The sequence below is a fragment of the Microtus oregoni genome, unplaced genomic scaffold (genome assembly GCF_018167655.1).
Source record: "Microtus oregoni isolate MIOR12 unplaced genomic scaffold, Mior012 000035F_ref0000213, whole genome shotgun sequence".
Taxonomy (NCBI): Eukaryota; Metazoa; Chordata; class Mammalia; order Rodentia; family Cricetidae; genus Microtus; species Microtus oregoni.
In genome coordinates this window covers 21038888-21060567 of record NW_024543094.1, presented here as the reverse complement: position 1 = coordinate 21060567, position 21680 = coordinate 21038888, and the positions used below count along the sequence as shown (strand labels likewise).

General features: G+C 43.6%; 1 protein-coding gene across 2 annotated transcripts in view; it reads left to right on the top strand.

The window, feature by feature from the left end:
• The window catches only part of Fam107b (family with sequence similarity 107 member B), a 215900-nt gene that overhangs the window by 67860 nt on the left and 126360 nt on the right, over window positions 1–21680 (top strand). For both annotated transcript variants that reach the window (XM_041630739.1, XM_041630743.1), the window contains exon 2: window positions 12069–12126. In XM_041630739.1, coding sequence (XP_041486673.1) covers window positions 12069–12126 — 58 coding nt within the window. The remainder of the gene's footprint in view (window positions 1–12068; window positions 12127–21680) is intronic.

Genomic DNA, 21680 nt, shown 5'->3' with positions numbered 1-21680 from the left:
GACACCACCTCTATTTGTCAGTCAGTTGCACACAGTCTACACAGGCCCATTATCTCCCACCCAGATTGATACTTTGAGGGCCTTGAAAAGGAACAGCAGCAGGGCAGGCATAAACCATGATGGGTGAGCATTTCAGCATAAGGGAAAGAGGGTAGTCAGTTTTAAAATTGTATTATTTTTTAAAAATGAAGATATTAATAGTGCTTAAATTTGAATTTTGTAGATTTATGGGGTGCTTTGAATTTACTAGCACCTGTATTGTTTGTGACCCACGAAACCTCTCCTGTGTGGGTTGTAGGCTACCCATGTAGTCAAAGGAAGCACTTGATGAAGACACCCCTCCCCTAGTCACTATCTGACTAATTACAAGTAGAATAGTCATGGTTTTATTTATTTATATCTATTAATTGGTTTTTTGAGACAGGATTTCTCTATGTAGCCCTGGCTGTCCTGGGACTCACTTTGTAAACCAGGCTGGCCTTGAACTCAGAGATCTGCCTCTGCCTCCTGAGTGCTGGGATTGAAGGCGTGTGCCACCATGGTCCAACTAATAGCCTTAAATTTACAGTCTGACTCTGAGGACCCTTCTTTCCAGTCATCAATCTCCAATAACATCTCAAACCAACAATTAATAGTCAGTTAAAAGGGAGCAGAGCCCTTGCAAAGGCAAAGTGTATTCCTAGGGTGTTCCTTGCTTTGCTTGTCATCATTCCTGAGATCTAATTCTAGGGCCAAGTCTTAACTGGTGTACGATTTACCTTGTAGAATGGGGATTCCCAAAAGTTGCTTCCTTAGCCTACTGTGTGTGTGTACATGATAATAGAAATCAACCCCAAATGGCAGGATAGCCCTTACCATCAAACCTGTAATTAAGTCTTGTTCAACGACCCCCCCCTTTGGTCATGGCCATTAATTGTCTATACCTCCTGCCAGCTGTTTGAAACTGAAGGCTGCCAGTGCTTCATCTGCATAGTAAAGAAGATAATCCCTACTTCTTCAATGAAGAATAAGTGTGGCACTTTGTAGAAAGCTTCTATCTCGCTGCTTGTCTCATGGTCTTTGACCCCAAAACAACAGATCCAACAAACTTCACCCCATTGCAGCTGCAGAAGGCACAGCCTTGTTTGCTTGTGCCTTGGGCTTTATCTGCTCTGTTCCCTTCGACACATGGAACTTTGGAGCACAAAGCCTGGAGTGTGTTCTCTGTGAGTAGAGCATTTGCCTTGTTCATTTCCCCATTACTAATCACTATTTTATGAAAAATACAATTTTATCATTTGAGAACTTTGTACATGCATACAAGTCCATTTCATTCACATTCACCCTACTCCCCCTCCAGCTCCTCCTGGATCCCTCCCCCTCCAGCTCCTCCCAGATCCCCCCCCCAGCTCCTCCCAGATCCCCTCCACATCCAGCTCCTCCCGGATCCCCTCCACATCCCTCTTCTAACACCATCTTTATTCCTTTAAAAATAGCACACTGAATTGAGTTAATATTTCTCTTTCTGGGGCACCCACTGAGGCAAGGTCAAACAGCAGGGACCACACCCCTGAAAAGAACTGATTCCCCTTCCCTTAGCAGCCATCAACTGACAGTGGCTCCTTGGCTAACAGTACAGAGTTATGCAATCCTTCATCCATGATGGAATGTCTGGCTTGATACTGTACAGGTCTGGTGCAGCAACCACATCTGCTGTGAGCTCATGAATGAATCTTGTTGTGTCCTGGAGGCGTTGTATGACTCTACTCCTCCTCATATTCTACAATCCAGAATCCTTATGTGGTGTGTGTGTGTGTGTGTGTGTGTGTGTGTGTGTGTGTGTGTGTATGTGTGTGTGTGCATGTGTATGTGTGTGTTTCTAGTTGGCCATTGGTAAATGCCTGTAGATTGATTGAACAGATTGATCAGTCATCATTAATTCCATCACTGGCATCTATGAGTAGGTTCTGAATCCTGCTTACCCTTGACATGTTTGCTATTGCTGTATCAGTGTGGGATTCAATAGAAAATGGCTCTCAACAAGAAACCTGGTAACAGTACCGATCATGCCAGGGCTATGACTGCTCAAGCCTCCAGACAAGAGGAGAGGAAGCAGAAATAAATAGGAACTTGGAGAAAAAGTCTTTCCTAGAGAAAATTGCCTTGATATAGGCCTTGGTCTTCAGGAACTCACAGGTGAGCATAGGGAAATAAGAACTTGACCTCACTCTCCTCCCTTTCTTAGCTAGTGGTTCTCATTGGTTGGCCCCAGTAGGAAGCCAGAGGCCAAGGGAATCATTGATGTGAACAGACACAAGGAGAAAGATACTGGGGATATGTTCTTCCTCTGAGATGGAAGATAATTGTCTAAGACTGTATTCCAGAAGCACTTTCCACCTGGAATACTACCTCATCTCCGCCTCCCTGACATGTACCAACATCCTGAGAAGTCTTCCTTGTACTTAACTCTCATGACCTTCAGATGAGGAGGTGTCCCTCAGTATTCCTGCACTAGTAATACTGCACTAGTTCTTCTCATGCTGTAACGATTGTTTTCCTTCTGAAGGAGCTATTGGAAGACAAGGACCATGTGCCCGGTCCCATAGTCTCGCTCCTACTAGCCAGTGGCATGCATAATGTTTGTTGAATATTTTTGCTTGTTGAATAAATGATATTTTTCAGAAAATGAAAGAAAAGTTCACATTAGATTATAATAAAAATCCTCTCTAGATTAAAGTTCAGAATTGGTTCAAGGGCACTGATGGGTTTGAACATCTGGACCCCATTAACAGCAGCTGTGGGAAGCATCAAACCAGCAGGAAGGTGTGGGAGGAGAGGGTGAGCAGATGAGGGGAGATGTCTTCAGAAAGGAACTTCATTTGTAGATTCATTATAAAGGACGGAACCTTGGACACTCACTCAAATTCTCTGTAAACAACCTTTCCCTTTCTGGAAGTTCTGACAGGAAAGGAACTAAGACAAAAGGCTTGTGTCCTGTTAGGAAGATCAGAGGTATCACAGAATGGGCTGAACAATCAAAATATCCTTCCGAGGCTTATTGCCTATCTGTGTGTGTGTGTGTGTGTGTGTGTGTGTGTGTGTGAGAGAGAGAGAGAGAGAGAGAGAGAGAGAGAGAGAGAGAGAGAACATCTCAAACACCTCAATCTTCATGGTCTGTAAATGGCTCTGTCAGGTTCTACCCAGGAATAAGCATTGGGCATGGGAACAGTTGCAGATGGGAAGAGAATGGAAACAGAAGACAGGGACTCTTGGGCACACTCTTCTCTAGTGCCTTCCCCTCCTTTCTCCTCTCATAATACCACCACCTGTTCCGTGCTGAATTTCTCTAGACCCTCCATGCTCTTGGTGTTGCTTGAGCTTAGTCCGCAAACAATCCATATTTGCTGAATAATCACTGTGTGTGAAGCACCAGAAATTCTATTTGTTGTGCTGATTTTGTTTTTGCCCAGGAGTGACTGAGTTCTCCCGAAGCCGTGAGAGAGTTAAACAGAGGTTGAAGCCACTGTTCTAGAGACCTCAGCATGTGTTTCATGCTTCTTCCATTTATTTGATGTGGAGACATCCCATAGGGTTTCAAACATCCATGGTTACCTTCATGTTTGTGACAGAGAAATGAAGCCCAAGAATTTGGTCAGGTTCCCCCAGTTGTTTTGGAGGGGAACGCAGGCCCTCTGGCACTCATTTTCCTCTATACGATATCACCTTCCTGTAATGAGCTTACCATGCCTGTATTTTCAGCACTTAGAAGGCTGAGGCAAGAGGATTGTGAGTTTCAGGCCAGCCTGGTTATGTAGAGATTCTGTCTCAAAGGCTCAATAAAATAGGATATAATAAAACAAAATGCTAATAAAGGCGAGTTGGAAGCGTATTATTTATTTTATTGATGCTTGTCTCAAAGATGCAGCGGTGTGCTGGCTCAGGGAAATCCTTAAAACTAGGAACCTTTGCCAGGTGTTTTAGGCACAGAGCTTCTCTCGATTCCTGAAATTATTGAGTTATATGTTAAGGCTGCCATGCAATTAAAAGAACTATCACAATTACATTAAAGACATTATTATTGAGGCCAGAAAGATGGCTCAGCAGTTAAGAGCACTTGTTGATTTTTCAGAGGACTTGGGTTGGATTCCCAGTACTCACATGGTACCTCATGACCATATATAATTCTGGCCCAGGGAATCTGATGTCCTCTTTTGACCTCTGCAGGCACTGTCAGGCATGTACATGGTACACATACATACATGTAGGTAAAAACACACATAAAATAAGTCTTTAAAAGAAAAGGTTTTAAATTAAAATGAAAAAACTAATATTGTCTTATAAGTTGACTTAAGATATATACTTAGAAATAAGTCTGTGTCTTGGGGGCCCAGGAGATATAGTCTTTGGCTCCTTGCCCAGTCTCTCTAATTCTTTAGTTGGCATTGAAGAATCTTAATTAAGCATTTCTTCCCCAGATGAATCACATAATACTTTAAATTCATGAAGACAATTTATAAATTGTACTTCCTGTCAACTGAAAGTTCAGGACAGGTTTTAGGTGCCAGACCTTGAATCTAAACTTTGTCACAGTTTTAGCTTCAGTGAGAGCTGGAACAATTTAGGTTTAAAATAAAAACGAAAACAAAACAACAAAAACCATCACCGCCAAGTTCCTATCTATTTTGCAGGAAACCAAAGGGGTTGTTGGGTGTCAGTGCTTACGACTGTGACTCCTGCTCACAGATATAATTCCAGCTTCTGCAAATGACAAGGTTCAGAGGGAGCGCTGAATGGGAGATTAAGCAGGGTGTGGAACACAGAACTCTGTCATCATCTTCAAGAGTCTTAGGAAAGCTTCGAGGGAATCCTCACCCTGGGGAAGTTTGAGGCAGCTGGCCATACCTCTTCTTTCTGTGTTAACTTGGAGGGAGCAAGAGGAGCCAATAGCAATCCCTGTCAGTCTCTCCATTGTGTCAAATGTCCCAGAGAAGTGGTTTAAAGGACTGAGGGATTGCTTTGGCTCACGGTGTGCTAGCTCTGTTGTGTTGTGTTGGCTCCTGGTGTACTCTATTGTTGGGCTATTGTTGGGCTTTAGTTAGACAAAACCTCCTTTTGGCACGTGTATGTAACGGAAGAGCTCACCTCATGGTGGCCAGGAAAAGGGGGGTGGGGTGGGCAGGACACACCCTCAGTGTTCTATGCCCCCTGATCTGTCTTAGGTTTCTACACTTCCCAGTAGTGCACCAAGTTATGAACCCTTTAGTGGATCAGCACCCACACAATCCCATCTCCTCTTAATGACAGATCTACCAGACAGGGACCCAGTCTCAGTACATGACCCTTTCAGAGGGCCCTTCATACCCAGACCACAACAGAAGCTATCTCACCGTGCTCCTTTTCTCCTCTGAAGATTGTATTGCCTTCATTTATTTATTGTATGCAGGTGTGTGCGGCCATGGTGCAGGCATGCCACCCCACACGTGTGAAGATCACTGAGGAGTTTGTGTGAATTATGTCTTCCCTTCCACAGTCCAGAGCCTGGTGGGATTCGCTCTGGTCAGCAAGCCTGGTGGCCAGCCTTTTTGCCTGTTGAGCCACCTCACTGGCCCCTTGCTGAACTCCGTCAATAGGCATTGAGTGGAAGGCGTGGCCTTGCCTTTCTTTGAGGTTATGTGGCTGTGGGGTTCACATCTCTCATGTACAAACTGGGGGGATCTGTAGCATGAATCATAAAAACCCAGAGAACAGATATTGGGGTTTGACCTGAAGCTCAGAGAAGCAAAGTAGCCAAGCCACTAGAGAGCTTTTACCTCTATAAAATCTTCAGAAAGGACAGCGAGTTCCTGTCTCTTCCTGCCTTATATTCCTCTCCAGTGTTGTGATTAAAGGCATGCACCACCATAGCCCAGCCTCTATGGCTAACTAGTGTGGCTGCTGGGATTAAAGGTGTGTGCTCCCACTGCCTGGCCTGTAATGGTTGACTACTGTGGCTATTTTGTGTTGTGATCTTCAGGAAAGCTTTATTTATTAAAATACAAATGAAATATCACTTCAGGGATCACCATTCTATCTACATATACAGTCAAATAAAATATTGATTGTATAAATTGAATACATGGAGAAGTATGAGATGAATATGTGGTATTAGTAATTTCTTGTGTCACTATGGAGATAGAATAAAAATGGTGCTCCAATTCTCTCATTCATAATGTATTTATGAAATATTTAGCATAATTATTTGTCTGAATGTTTTCCAAAATCCGTATGTTAAAATGATAATTCACAGTGTGAATGTATTTAAGAAAGGCTAGAATTTAGAAGATGGGTAAGTTAGAGGGTGGGGCACTCATAAATGGGATTAGTGACTTCTTGAAAGTGGCCCAAAGGAACTCATTCATTGCATCTCTCCTGTGAAGATGGAGCTGAACAGATGCCATCTACCGACTAGAAAGTGGGTCTTTCCCAGACAAAATCAAAGCCAAGAGGTCCTGAGTTTGATTCCCAGCAACCATATGGTGATTCACAATCATCTGTAGTGAGAACTGATGATCTCTTCTGGTGTGTAGGCACACATGCAGGCAGAAGACAAAATACATAAATAAATATTTAAAAAAATAGTAACTACAAATACCAGCTCCAACCTGACTTTAGGTTTCAGGGCCAGTGGGTAAGTCCCAGAAGTCCAGAGAAAAATTTGACTCCTTTAACTTTAAAAAAGAATTGGTTTTTTTTTTTTTGTGTGTGTGTGTGTGTGATTTGTATGCATTAATTATGTATTCATGTGTGTAGCCATGTATGTACCACGGTGTATGTGTGGAGGTTGAAGGACAAGCTTAGGTGTCCATCCTTGTCCACCACATTGTTTGAGGCAGAATCTCTTATTATTCACCCCAGCATTTATTAGGAAGCTGGCTGGCAGAGGGATCCTTCTGTGTCCACCTCCCATCTCACTGTAGGAGCGGGTTTTACACACACACACACACACACACACACACACACACTACTTCATTTTGTTTTTACGTGGGCTCTGGGGATTCAAGCCCAGGCCCTCACTCTTGTACAGTAGACACTTTGGCCTTGGAGCTATCTCTCCTGCCCTTGTTACTTTTCATTAGCCCTGATTGGATCAACAACTACTCTACCAATGACAGAAAAGCACAATAGATTGATGAACATTGGCCTGAGTCACACAGGCCACCACAGGAGCCAGAGCCTCTTTAGAGCAGGACAGGGCATCTTAAGAAGGAAATGGGACACACAATGAACTCCAGACAGCAAAATTAGCAGCCGTTCCTCCGGTTGGGTTGCTGTCATGCCATGGCGGCATTCCTGGGAAAATCAGCTCGCAACATACTCAGCGGCTCACACGCTCAAGAGAAGACTCATGCATTTACAGCCTTCTTTCTCTAAATAGAACATGGTTTATACTACCAAAGGCAGATGCTTATTTAGTCTGTGCTGAGCATTCTCCAGCCAGGAGGACTGCAGATGCCTCAGCCCCCTCTGCTTCTTGTGGGCTTAGCAGTTTTCATTAAAGAGAAAACTGAAGCCGTGGCACTAAGGGTGGAGGATTGATCATGTCTGGAGGGAAATGGAAGGGCCATGGTGGTTCCATTTCCCTGAAAGTCAGAGAGATAAAAAGTGAGCAGTCTAGCCAGGTGGTGGTGGCGCACACCTTTTATCCTGGCACTTGGGGGGCAGAGGCAGGTTGATCTCTGTGTTTAAGGCCACATAGAGAAACCCTGTCTTGAGAAACAAAACAAAACAACAACAATAAAAAGGAAGACATCTCATTGGCACTACGGGAGAATTGTTTCATTTATAAAGCAAGTTTGGATAACTTTGGCATCTCAGATGTTTTTTTCTCTGTGGCTGTAATATGACTCTATTTTTTATTATGTATAAATTCTGTTGGGCTTTGGGAAACAAGAATTCATGTGCTGTGTTGAGCTGTTGTGCGTTGGTGGGATCATTTTGTATAATTTGCATATCATTGCTGTAGTGTAGCAAGTTGATTCATTCAAATTTCTCGTAATGTAAATTTGAGATAATTGGATAGGGATCTTGTATACTCAAATTACCCATTCAATGCTATTCTGTGGGTTTTTAAAGTAGGGTGAATTGGGGGATCTGGTCTGCAGTGAAGAAACTTTGGAGACTGTGTTGGATCCCTGGAGAAACACTTGTCCTTGACACAGGTGACCGTCAGTTCCTTTTTGAGGCAACACTGACAGTAATTTGATGACACTAGTTTTTCTGAATCAGAAAGCACGTTTGTCTGACTGAGCTTGAGAGTCTGCTGGGGGTGCCGATCCCAGGGAAATAATACTTAGGGATGAATGAGCCAACTCAGAACACGTTTTGGGACTATTTCTTTTTTTTTTGTCTTAAAGGATGGAAATGGTTTGTGAGTCTGTGCTTCCACTACAGTTGTAGAGCAGACCTGATTATCATATGTAGAACTCCATATTCACATGCTTCTTCTTTTGGGCTAAATTCTCAGAAAGAGCAATGAATGAAGAGGAAGCGTGCCAAGCTCGGAGGGAAGCTGAGGAGGCGGCTTCCTCTCCAGAGGGGTGCAGACAAAGTGGTGACTCATCACAAACTCGTCTTGCTGACAAAGCTAGAGTGTAGTAGGCTTTTTCGTTGTGCCACCAACAACTCCCAAACCATGACATGGAGACTTTGTAGTTATGAAGGCTTGGCCTTGGCTTAGGTTTGTTTCTTGCTAGGTATCATAACTTAACCTGCCTATTTCTCTCAATGTTTTACCTCAAGGCTTTTTACCATTCTTTTTCTTTCTCTCTCTCTTCTTCCCTCCCTCCTTCTTTTGCTTCTTTCTTTCTTTCTTTCTCTCTTTCTTTCTTTCTTTCTTTCTGTCTTTCTTCTTTTCACTGCTTCTCATGTCTGACTGGCTGGTGGCTGCCTGGCTTCTGGCCCTGGTGTGTTCTTTTCTTTCTCCCTCATTCTCTTCTCATTCTTCCCTCCTCTTTCTATGGAGCCTAGATTTCTCCTCCTATTTATTCTCTCTGTCTGCTAGCCTCACCTATCCCTCTCATGGCTAGCTATTGGATGTTCAGCTTTTCATCTGATCAATCAGGTGTCTTAAGCAGGCAAGGTAAAACAAATGTTTTTACATAATTTTACATAATTGAACAAGTGCACCAACAAATGTAACACAGCTTTCCACAGCTCAGGTGATGCTCTGCAGCATAAACAGATGTAACACAGCTTTCAACAGCTCAGGTGATGCTCTGTAGCATAAACAGATGTAACACAGCTTTCCCTAGGTAAAATATTCCCCAACAATAGAGGAACCCTATCAGTGTTACTAATTCATCTCCCTTACTTGTAGCAGGTTCTAGTGTTAGTGATACAATAGGTACAGCTGTTGTCATTTTTTAAAAAATCAGTTCTTGGGGCCAGGAAGATGGTTCAGTGGAGAAAGCCTGAGGACCGGAGTTCAGGTCTCCAGCAGACATCCAACTAGAGCTGAGGCCAACAACTAACAGCTAATGCCTGTTAGCTCAACACTGGGAAGGCAGAGGCAGCAGATTTCTGGGACATGTTGGTTGGTTAGTCTTTCCGATGTCGTGAGCTCCAGGTTTAGTGAGAAATTCTGCCTCAAAAACTGAAGTAGAGGGCTGGAGAGATGGCTCAGCGTTTAAGAGCATTGCCTGCTCTTCCAAAGGTGCTGAGTGCAATTCCCAGCAACCACATGGTGGCTCATAACCATCTGTAATGGGGTCTGGTGCCCTCTTCTGGCCTTCAGGCATACACACAGACAAAATATTATATATATAATAAATAAATAAATAAATATTTGCCGGGCGGTGGTGGCGCACGCCTTTAATCCCAGCACTTGGGAGGTAGAGGCAGGCGGATCTCTGTGAGTTTGAGACCAGCCTGGTCTACAAGAGCTAGTTCCAGTACAGGCTCCAAAACCACAGAGAAACCCTATCTCGAAAAAAAAAAAAAAACTGAAGTAGAGAGTGATCAGATATCTGATGTCTACCTCTGGCCCCACATGCACTCACACACGTGTGCATCCTCCACACACAAGCACACACACCTCACAGCACATGCACATATGTTTTAGAAATCAGGTCTCCTGATGCTTCTGCAGTGAGGTGCCATCTCATCTCAGTGTGGCTGGTATAGATTTTAAAAATACTGATAAAAAGAGACTCACATGCAAGTAGTGGGAGCGCAAGCTAGTTCAACTGTTAGGGAGAGCAGTATGGATGCTTCTCAAAAAAGAAAAGAAAGAAGGAAAGGAAGAAAGAAAGAAGAAAGAAAGAAAGAAAAGAAAGAAATTCAAAAATAGAACTATGGTGATTCATTATTCAACTGCTGGTTACATAACCCAATGGAGTGAAATTAGCATAAGAAAACTATACCTGCATAGCTGTGTTCATGTGGCATATTCTCAGTAGCTATAGAATCAGTCTAGGGGCCTATCCATGGGTGAATAGTAAGGAGCATGTGGTATTCATAAACAATAAAATGCCATTCATCCCTACATCTAATGTCCTGCCATCTGCTACAAGATAGTTAGATAGAAAATGGACTGTAGGGGCTGGTGAGATGGCTCAGTGGTTAAGAGCATTGCCTGCTCTTCCAAAGGACCTGAGTTCAATTCCTGGCAACCACATGGTGGCTCACAACCATCTGTAATGAGGTCTGGTGCCCTCTTCTGGCCTGCAGACATACACACAGAAAGAATATTGTATACATAACAAATAAATAAATAAATAAATTTTTTAAAAAAAGAAAAGAAAATGGACTATATTGTTGAACACATTCCTTCTCATGTCTGGAAGCTAAGATGTTGACTTTATGTAGCACACTGAATATTAGAACTATGAAATGATTAGGAAGTGTGAGTAAAGAGAAATTGGATTTGATTAGAACACATTGATCAGCATTGATACACATTAATCAAAATAAGGCATAATCAATAAAGAACATTATACCAATATTCAGAGAGCAATGTGTACACCCATTTTCCAGATGAAAGATAAGTGTTAGGACTTTAAAATGTATGTAGGATCAGCTCCAAGCAGGATAGAGCCTACTTTTCTTTGTCTCACTACTACCAGAATTACTATCCATGGAGGAACCTTTGACTCTTTCATTTAGGCCATTGGTACCTTAAATACACTAGTCAGAGAGACCCGTGGACCTATACTGCTCTAAGGGTGTATTTAAAGACCCCCTAGTATGAATGGCACCCAGAGATGTGTAACCTAGCACCCTCAAATTTATCTGACTTAAAACTTCTGTTCCTCTGAAATCCCAGTTCCTGGAACTGATGGATCACTTGTTACAATGCTTGCTGCACGTATGAAGAACTAAGTTTGAGACCCAGAAACCTTCATAGAACAGCCAGTGTGGTGGTGTGCTTGTCATGTAACGTAGAGGTGGAAACATGCAGATCCCTGGAGTTTGTTGGCCAGTAGCCTAGCCCAGTCAGCAAGCTTCAGGTCAATGAGAGATTCGTTTTCAAAGAACAAGGTTTAGCTCCCAAGGAATAACATCTAAGGGTGACCTCTGACCTCCATGCGCACCCACCCACACAAGCATATGTACATCTGTACCCGTACACATAAACACACATATGTACAGAGATACTCAGACACACAGGAATACACACATCTCAAACCTCATCTGTACCCATACACATAAACACACATATGTACAGAGAGATACTCAGACACACAGGAATACACACATCACACATATGTACAGAGAGATGATACTCAGACACACAGGAATACACACATCTCAAATCTTATCTTCCCACTTTGGTTTTTTTTTGAGACAGAGTCTCTCTATGGCTACCCTAGAGCTTACTACGTAGACCAGGGTGACCTTGAACTCACAGATCCACCTGGATCTTCTAGCTAAGTGCTAGAATTAAAGATGTGTGCCACCATGCCAGGCCCAAACCTCCATTATTTGGGACTTGGTTTAAATGTCTCTGCTTTTAATCTCATATGATTCAGTATTACAAAAATATGTAACTGTAAGTTAATACTTATTTTCACATTCTCTCTGCTTTTCTTGTTTCTGGGGCTGGAATTTAGGAAGAAGAATCGCACCAAGAGAGCGAGTGTCCTGAGCTGGAAGAGAAGATTCTGTCAGGTAGAGGACTGTCTGAGTGGCTCTTCTTTGGCCAGCCGCTGTAACTCACAGCCAGGCTGAGCTCTGCTGTTGAGTTTGCAGAGACGTGGTATTGCTGGCGATGTTGTCCAGGCAGCACACCTGGAAAATCCCTTTGCACTGCAAAAATGGTTCGTTCCCTTTCTTGTCTTCCTCCACACACTGATGGCAACTATGAATGAGACGAGGCTTGCAAAGGAGATGAGGTGCTGATGCAGATGAAGATTTCAGATTCAGTAATAAAGATAAGGGGTGTTTATAAGAGCCAGAGGGGATGGAGGACACTAGGAGAACAAGGCCTTCTAAGTCAACATGAGCAACTTATATGAACTCACGGAGACTGAAGTAGAAATCACAGGGTCTACTGGTCTACCCTGTGTCCTCTGCATGTATATTATAACTTTCAGTTCAGTATTTTTATGGGATCCCCAATATGCAAACGAATGGACCTCTTGTGCACTTTTCCGTATGTTTGCTTGTCCTGTCCAACTCGGAGATCTTGGAGATGATAGTTTTTGCTTTGTCTTATTATATTTTATTTCATTATATTTTATTATGATTCCTTAGAATCTTGTTTTTTTTCCTAATGAGAGACAGAGAGTGGACCTGGATGGGAAGGGAGGAGGGGAGGAACTGGGAGGAGTAGAAGGAAGGGAAAGCAATCAGGAAAAATTATGTGAGGAAAAAAATCTATTTTCAATAAAAAGAAAAATCAAGGAGTATAGTTGCTTACTAAAATACTTATAATTATCTTGGGAGATGTTATTTAGAACAGTTTGTTGTTTTTCTTTTAGATGTTAGTGTGGGGTCAAGTATACAGTTTTGCTGACGTTATTTACTTCATAACAGAAAGGACGTGTGTGGAGGGAAACAGCCAATGGGGATCAGAACTTCAGACTGTAAGCAGAGAGGATCGTGAGAAACAACGGTCAGAAAAATAAACATTAGTGGAGAGGACTTAAACATACCCAAAGCTAAAACTCAGGACTCCCGCCTTTGTTTCCTAACAACTGTTGTGTTTTGTATGACTCAGAACCGAAAGATTGCTCCAGATGTGGTGGTTGCTAGAAGCAGCTTATCATTTAGTAGAAATCAGGCAGTAAGGTCACAGAGCTGAAGGCGATAATGGAGAGATGACGCAAAGTGAGAAAAACGTGGTGTCCTACTCTGGCACAGTGGAGGAGGGGGTCAGCTACTAACTGGTCATGGCATCTTCTTCTATACGTGTATCTGTTTCTTTGTGTGTGTGCGCTCATGTCATTGGGCATGTAGTGTGGTCAGAGGTCAGCTGGTAGGACTTTGTTCTCATGTCCGCCATGCAGGTCTCAGGGATAGAACTTGACCCATGGGGCTATTTCACCAGCACCCCATTTCCCGCTGTATCTGTTCTTCCCTTGCTTCTGTACCCATACCCCACCAAATATGACCTTTGTTTTGGTTTGGTGCCTCTTCCTAGGACACTCTCCCTTGCAGATAGATTCCTGTATTTCTGGTTCACTGGTTGGGTGTTAGCACTAACGTTGTGTCCTACAGAAAACTTCCCTGATCACTTCCCATTCCTCGGAGTCGCTTCCCTCGTGGCCTTCCTTGTTGAGCACCTGGAACAATCCTATGTATAGTAGTCATTGGTGGGGCACTCCCCTGCCCCTGCTCTTTTTAGATGCAACCCTGAACTTGCTAGGTAACTGAGGGTGACCTTAATGCTCCTGCCTCTACCTCCAAATGCTGGTTACAGGTGTATACCACTCTACTCACTTCATGTGATGCTGGGGTTAAACCCCGGGCCTTAGACATGGTGGGCAAGCGCTCTCCCAACTACGCTAGAACCTAGCCCTTAGGAATTTCCTGCTAGTGAGTCTGTTGTGTCCATTTGTATACGGCGTTGTCTTCTTCTACGGGATGAAGGTGGTTTGGTGAGGGCCAACTCTGTGCTGGCTTTGCATTTCTGAATTAAATAAAAAGAATCAGACATGGTATCTGTACTCAAGACAACGGAACATGTCTAAAAGACAGATGTGTTTATAACAAGAAACTGTGAAATGTCTGTGTTATCAAAATACAGCTGGGAACTGTGAAGAGGAGGCAATCAAGTTTGCGCTGGGGGACTGTGGCCAGGAAGGTTGTGACAACCTCGGGGTTGAGGACACTTGAAATGACATTTGGAGTTGGAAAGGAGGCGCATAAGGCAGAGTTGAACTTCTGTCTGTTGCCCGGGAAAATGGCTCTGTATGTCACCTTTGTATTTTTGCCCTTGATTTTTAATTCCTCATAATGATCTTTGCTGGGTCTGTGCAGAGTCACCAACAAGCAGACCAGGAGCTTAGAAGTTTTATTTGCTCTGCTGGCTGAGTGTCCATTATAGCTTGAGGATGTTTGTTCATATGTATGGGAGAGTATTGCCATTCTCCAAAGATTTTCTTGTGTGTGTGTGTGTGTGTGTGTGTGTGTGTGTGTGTGTGTGTATACATGTGTAGGTGGGAGGGGGACATATGTATACATAGGTTCATGTGTGTGTGTACCCCAGAAGTCAACTTCAAGTATCATTTTTCAGAATTGGCATCTTGTATTTTTTGTTTGTTTGTTTGTTTGTTTTTGAGAAAGGGTCTCTCACTGGCCTGGAACTTGCCAGTTTGGCTAGGCTGACCAGTCAATGAATAGAAACCTGCCACATTTTCTGACTATAGCTGGCTTTGTGAATGGCTCTGCGGACTGAACTCAGGTCCTCATGCCTGTATGACACACACTGTACCCACAAGGCCATGCCTCTACAAGGATTTTCTAAGATACAGTTGACTCCATTGAGTCCTGCAACACCTTAGGGAAAAGAAAGGCAGGCATTTCATTTCCATTCTGCTAAGGTCCTGGTCTTAGGATCGCTGAGAGTATTGCTAGAAATCTAGAATCATAGTAAGATTTTCCTCAGCCAACACATTTGGAGTTAGAGCACAGCTAGGAAAAACAGTTCTGCAGAAAAGGAGAAACAATGCTTAGTTTGAAATCTAGAATCTCATGATAGGTAGGGTGATGCATATCTGTTGTCCCAACACCTAGAAACAAGGAATCATGAACTTGAAGGCAGCCTAGGCTGTGTAGTAGATAGAACATTACCCAAGAAAAAAAGAGAAGAAAAAAAAAACAAAGAAATTGAATGGTGATAGTGCATGCCTTTAATCCCAGCACTTGGGAGTCAGAGGTAAGCAGATCTCTGTGAGTTTGAGGCCAGCCTGGTCTACAGAGTGAGTTCCAGGACAGCCAGAGCTACACAGTGAAACCCTGTCTCAAAAAACCAAAAATAATAAATAAATATAAAAATAAAAAAGAGAAAAGGAAATAAACCTAGAATCATATTCTCTCTCTCTCTCTTTCGTTTTTTCAAGACAGGGTTTCTCTTTGTAGCTCTGCATATCCTGGAATTTACTCTATAGACCAGACTGGCTTCGAATTCACAGAGATCTGCCTGCTCTGCCTCCCTGAGTGTTGGGATTAAAGACATGCACTACCACCACCCAGCTAGAATCACATTTTGTTTGTGATTATTGTGCATTTAGATTTATGACATAGGACATATGAATAAGTGACTTGTATTTTGTTATCTTAAAATCCCACCTAATAGTTTTATTCCATAAGTGAGAATTTCAAGTAAATAATAGTTTCTCACCATTTCTTTATAGATTTGGTTAAGTTTTTATTTATGTGTCTACCTGTGTGAGTTTATGTGTTCTACATGTGGGCAGGTGGTCACAGAGGTCAGAAGAGGCCATCAGATCTCCTGGAACTGGGGTCACAGGTGGTTGTTAGCTGCCCAGTGTGGGTTCTGGGAACTGAACCCAGATCCTCCGGCTTGTACTCTTGACCCTGTCTCTCCAGCCACAATTTCTCAGTAGCTCTAAACTTCTCTGGATTTACTCACTTCGTGTGTGCTGTAGAGTCCTTTACTCAGGTTTTATTGCTGTAGGGCTGTCTATAGACCATTTGATTGAGAGCTCCTGTATTTGTGAATCATTCTTTGAAATCCTGCTAGGTGTACAGCAGGTAGATTGTGTTTGCTAAATTATTTCTAAAGTATGAAAGCTCACATTCAGAACATTTATTATATGAGGCCTAGGCCATATTTAGCTGCTACGTACAAAAATACATTGGTATACCCCCGGGAGTTTATAGACAACAATAAATGAAGCCATTAACCAAATAAAAAGAAACTGAATACTACACAAATGATAGCCTTTAAACAAGTAAAATGTAAATTATAGAGAAATCAGAGTGCTGAGGAAGTCTTGTCTTTGTGGGCCTTGTAATTAAACATGGCCTATAATATATAGACTCAGAGATCCAAGAATAAAGGCATGTGTCTAAACAGAGACAAGACCAGAGGGCCAGGGAGACAGCTCAGTCAATAAAGTGTTTACCTGGCAAAAATGAGGAGCTGAGTTCAATCCCCAGCATCCATATTTATGAAAACCAACACAATCTGGTGTGTTGGGTGTGCTTGTACTCTTGGTGTGTTGGGTGTGCTTGTACTCTTGGTGTATTAGGGTGTGCTTGTTCTCTCGGTGTGTTGGGTGTGCTTGTACTCTTGGTGTATTAGGGTGTGCTTGTTCTCTCGGTGTGTTGGGTGTGCTTGTTCTCTCGGTGTGTTAGAGTGTGCTTGTACTCTTACTCAGAGCTGCCGGGGTGGAGGTGGGCAGATCCCTCGAGCTTCCTAGCCAGCAGCCTAATCTGCTCCAAATCACTGAGACTCTGGTCCAAAAAGTAGAGTGGGGAGCTGCAGAGATGACTCTGTGGTTACAGCATCCACTAGGCAAGTAAAAAGCCAGCTCTCCCCGAACCTGTGTAAATACTAAATGGCCATGACAGCCTGCTTGCAGTTCCAGCCTTGAAGGCAGAGGCGGGGGTTCTGCCAGAGCAGGTTGGTGAGGCAGATTAATCATGTTGATGAAGTCTGTGCTTTACCCTGCCTCAAAAGACAAGGTAGAGGAGCAATGAAGGAAGATCCCTTGCGCCTCCATTTGTGCCTATCTACATGAGAACATACGTACGTCCATATATACACCACATATACATGCACATGAAAATAAGAAAAGTCAAATCAACAGCAAAATCAAAGTGGACAGTATCTGAGGACTGACCCGGGAGGTTATCTTCTGATTGGCACATGCTTGTACATATAGGTACACCTGTGCACACACAAAGCCATGCACACGCATGAGCACATGCTCACATACACAAGGGTAGAGGGCATTGCAGCACTTAAAGGATGACATGAGCAATTGAGGCATTCAGGAAGTTTTCTCAGAGAACATGACATGAGAAGCAGACTACAAAGATGGCTATTGAGTTCATTCGTCATGGAGATACATTAGCCAGGGCATTGATAAAGTAAAAATCAATTACTTTAATTGATTTCAAAGTGATACATACTTAAAGATCAGCTTTTGTCTTGGGCTCATGACCTAATCCTTAGGTATCTGTCACTGTATCTGTCTTGAGATATATAGGGGCCACCCAAGAGACAATGACAGTTCCTTGGGGGGTGGTTAATCTTTATCACAGTCATTGTCTAGTCTCTGTTTCTGATAATCCAATGCTTCATGGGAAGGGGTTCTTAGAAAGTGCGTTGACTGTAGTAGACAGAACCCCAATGCCTACCTAGAACCAGGTAGCATTTCCTTGAGTCTCCATGGAAGTCTATCTGAGCACAAAAGGGTTTCCCCTTTATATAAAGTCCATTTTTCAGAGTTGCAATGTTATCGCTATCCTCTGCTGCTCCCTTTCAGGAAGAGGAGCATGGGGTTGCAGGTAGGAGATATGTTTCCTTTGGTCCCCAGCCAGCTCTTCTTACACCCTGCTCCTCTATGCACTCTCAGCCATGACATGACCATGGATATCTTAAAATCAGAGCAGCTGAGAGCACCCCACTGCAGTGTCCTCCTCTGACCAGATCCCCTTTGTGGGAATTCACATGTTCCTCAAAGTAGAAAGGAGAACACAAGAGGAGGAAGTCTTAAGGGAGAAAGGAAAAGAGAAGGTAATTAAAGCAGATGCAGGGGGTGTCTGTGAGAAGAAGGAAACAAGCCAGAGAGGGACAGCAAACATAAGGGAAGACAACAGGCAGTGGAGGACAGGGACAAATGAGAATAAAGAACAATGACACCTATGCGTGAAAATGCCATAATAAAACACATTGCATACATTCCCTTGTAGAGGGCACAGCAATTAGCAAGGTGGGTAGACTCTTCTTTGGGTTTAGTATCATTGCCCATATGTTATCCATGCTCTGTAAATCACCCGACACTCACACTTCTGTAAGGAGTCCCAGTTACACTCACTGCGTCACCAAGCTAGCCTTGAATGGAGTCTGTCACTGGTCTTATCACATTTCCCCAGGAACAGCCACTTATTTATCACCTCCTTCTCATTCTGTCTGGCCCCTAGTTTTTTGAACAGCAAGGGGCATGCTGCCAGCCATACAACCCTTACTACACTAGGATTGTAAGCCTCAGATTTACCCAGAAAATGAAAAACTATGGTGGCTGTTGGAAATCTTTTTGATATCAGCAAACAGGCAAAGAAGGATGAGTGGAGCAGAGGGTGAGGGGGGGAGACACTGTCAGAGGTAATCCTATCGCATGGCCACCCCTTTCTTCACCTGAGCAGAGGAATACCAAGAATCACAGGCAAACACACGCAAGGCTCCATTAGGCTGTGTGCTTCTCAAGAGCAACGGATTGCATCTGTTTGAAAATGAAATCAGGGCCAAGGGAGATGTCTCAGTGAGTCAAGTGCTTGCTGTGCCAGTCTGGGGACCTGAATCCCCATCACCAACACCAGAGGCCGGCGTGGCAACCAGTGTCTGTTGGAGGCAGATCTAAGCAGATCTCCTGAGATGGTTGGCCATCCAGCCTAGCTGAAATAGCCAGCTCCAAGTTCTGTGTGAGATCCTGTTTCAAAAGATGACATGGTCAAACAATGATGACATTCTGAAGTCAACTTCTATCCCACACAGCCACATGGGTGAGCACAAGGATGTAGTAAAAATACACCATGCACAGGTGTGCACACACTCACTGTTTAAACAGAAGAAATATACCACGCACATGTATGCCCACACTCACTTTTTAAACAGAAGAGAAAAGTGAAGTCAGAGCCTTCATGGGAAGGTGAAAATGTGAAGGTGCATCACATCTGTTGGAAATAACCCTCACTGTGAAAATAAAGGAAAGACTATAGAACCATACTTGGGCTATGGTTATAAATGCACAGTGAAGAGCAAGATTGAGGTTATGGTTTTGTGAAGAATCATGGTTGTTGGTGGAGGGTTTGCGAGTGAAAAATTGTCATACTTACGCTTTCCTTTGCTGTAGTCAGAAGGTTGTTGTTTGGATACCAGAGAAGAAAACAGAGAGATTTTACTAATAGTGACAAGAAGGAGGCCAGCCTGCCATACAGAAGCATTTGTCAGCACAGAGGTGGATCATAGAGCTTGGCAGCTTGGTAAGCCCATAACCGGAAGTAGCTGAGGACAGGGACATACACCTACATATGTCTTCTCTCCTGAGAGCATGCCTCACTTCTCAGCAGCTGCTATGCCTGATGCTTTCTCGGTCTATAATAACCAAGACTCTCCAGAGAACCAGAACCACTCGGTTATAGATGAGGGAAGAAATGGCTGGTATGCGGCCAAGAACCAGAGGAGCCACGGGGCTTGAATCCCAATCCAAGGCCAGTGGAAGACTTCGCGGCGTTTTAGTGTCTTTTCTTAAAGGCAGAAGTGTTGATTTGGGCTGTGTTTCAGAGGGTCTAGTCTGTGATTGGGATTACTGATTGGCCCCACACACTTAGACAGACAGAGGCACTGGCCAAGATGTAACCTTTCCCCCAGAACCTGCCCCATTTCCTCTAACCAGACCCTACCTTCTAAAGTTTTCATTACTTCCCCCAAATGGGCACCACCAGCTGAGCTCCAAGTGTTTAAGACATGCACCTGCGTAAGCCGTTTTTATTCAAATCATAACACCCAACCCAAGCAACTGAGCTCCCCTCACCCTTTTATTCTGGCTCTACAGAAGAGATCTTTCTTCCCACTGCAGAGGCTGTCTTCTTTCCTAAGGGCCCTCTTTTAATACTCATCTTCAGAAACCACCCTGACACAAACAGCTAAGAACCATCTGGATACTTTGGGCCTACTCAGGCTTACCCATAGAATTAGCCATGACAGTGTCCCTAGGGAAGCCTCCTTTCTATTGGCCTGTCCACAGAATATGTTCCTTTCTCTGAGTCTTCTATGGTCACCTTCCCTTTTATTTTAGAAAGCAACTCTTTGGTTTATGTATGTATTTATTTTATGTGTGTGTGCCTTCATGTCTGCATTGACCTGCATATAAGAAGCCTGCAGAAGTCAGAAGAAGGTGCTGGATCCCCTTGAATTGGGGTTACAGGTATTTGTGAGTGGCCATGTGGGTGCTGGGAACTCATCTCAGGCCCACGAGCCAGTAAGTGTTCTGAACCACCGAGCCATCTCTGCCGCCTTTAACTCCAGCACTCAGGAGGCAGAGGTGGGTAGGGGTCTGTGCGTTTGAGGCCCGTTTGGAACAAGCAAAGGCAAACAAACAAAGGCAAAACAGCAAAAAGAAACAGCTGGTCAGGTTTAGTCTGGGCATAATAGTGTATACCTAGCATCCTGTGCTTAGGAAGGTGATTTAAGAAGATCCTGAGATAGTCTTAAATCAGCCAGGGCCATGTAACAAGAGACCCCTGCTATCTCAATAACAGTCTCATACATAACACACGTACATGCGCGCACATGCACACACACACACACACACACACACACAGAGAGAGAGAGAGAGAGAGAGAGAGAAATTTTGCATATTGAATCAAACTTCTAAATATACTTAAGAATCATAAAGAATATATTATCAGAGTGCCTACCCTACCTATGCTGCCAGGACCTCAGCAATGGCAATTCCTGGTCAGTGCTGCAGAGACCCTTAGGGTCAGTCCTGTAAGTTGGAGCCACTGAGTGAGTAAAGGTTTTGCCAGGGCACCCTCTTTTTGCTAAGGGTCACCTGGAGCTGACTGGAGCACATTTTCAGAATCGGCTGGGTGACACAGTTTAGGCAAGTTTCATTTCCTGTGGTTTGTAGGTTATTTAAGTGTGTACTAACAAACCCCAAACAGTCAAAACTCTTCAACTGAAAATGGTCACAGTGAGCACAAGGAGACAAACCACCGTGCAGTTTTGTAAGTTCTGTGAGGAAGTGAGACCAGGCTTAGGCTGAGCAGAAACCTGCTTTTCCATGTGTGCAGTCAGCCATGGGGGAGGCTCACCCAGCAAAGGCTAGGCCTTCTTGCTGGGCAAAGCCAGCAAACACATTTGTTTATACAGTAATAAAATAATGTTAATGTCAGGTTCTCTCCCTCTCTCTTCCTCCCTCCCCCCCCCCCCACACACACACACAGAGAGAGAGAGAGAGAGAGAGAGAGAGAGAGAGAGAGAGTATTGCTGTGCATACCTGTTTGTATATATGTTTACATGT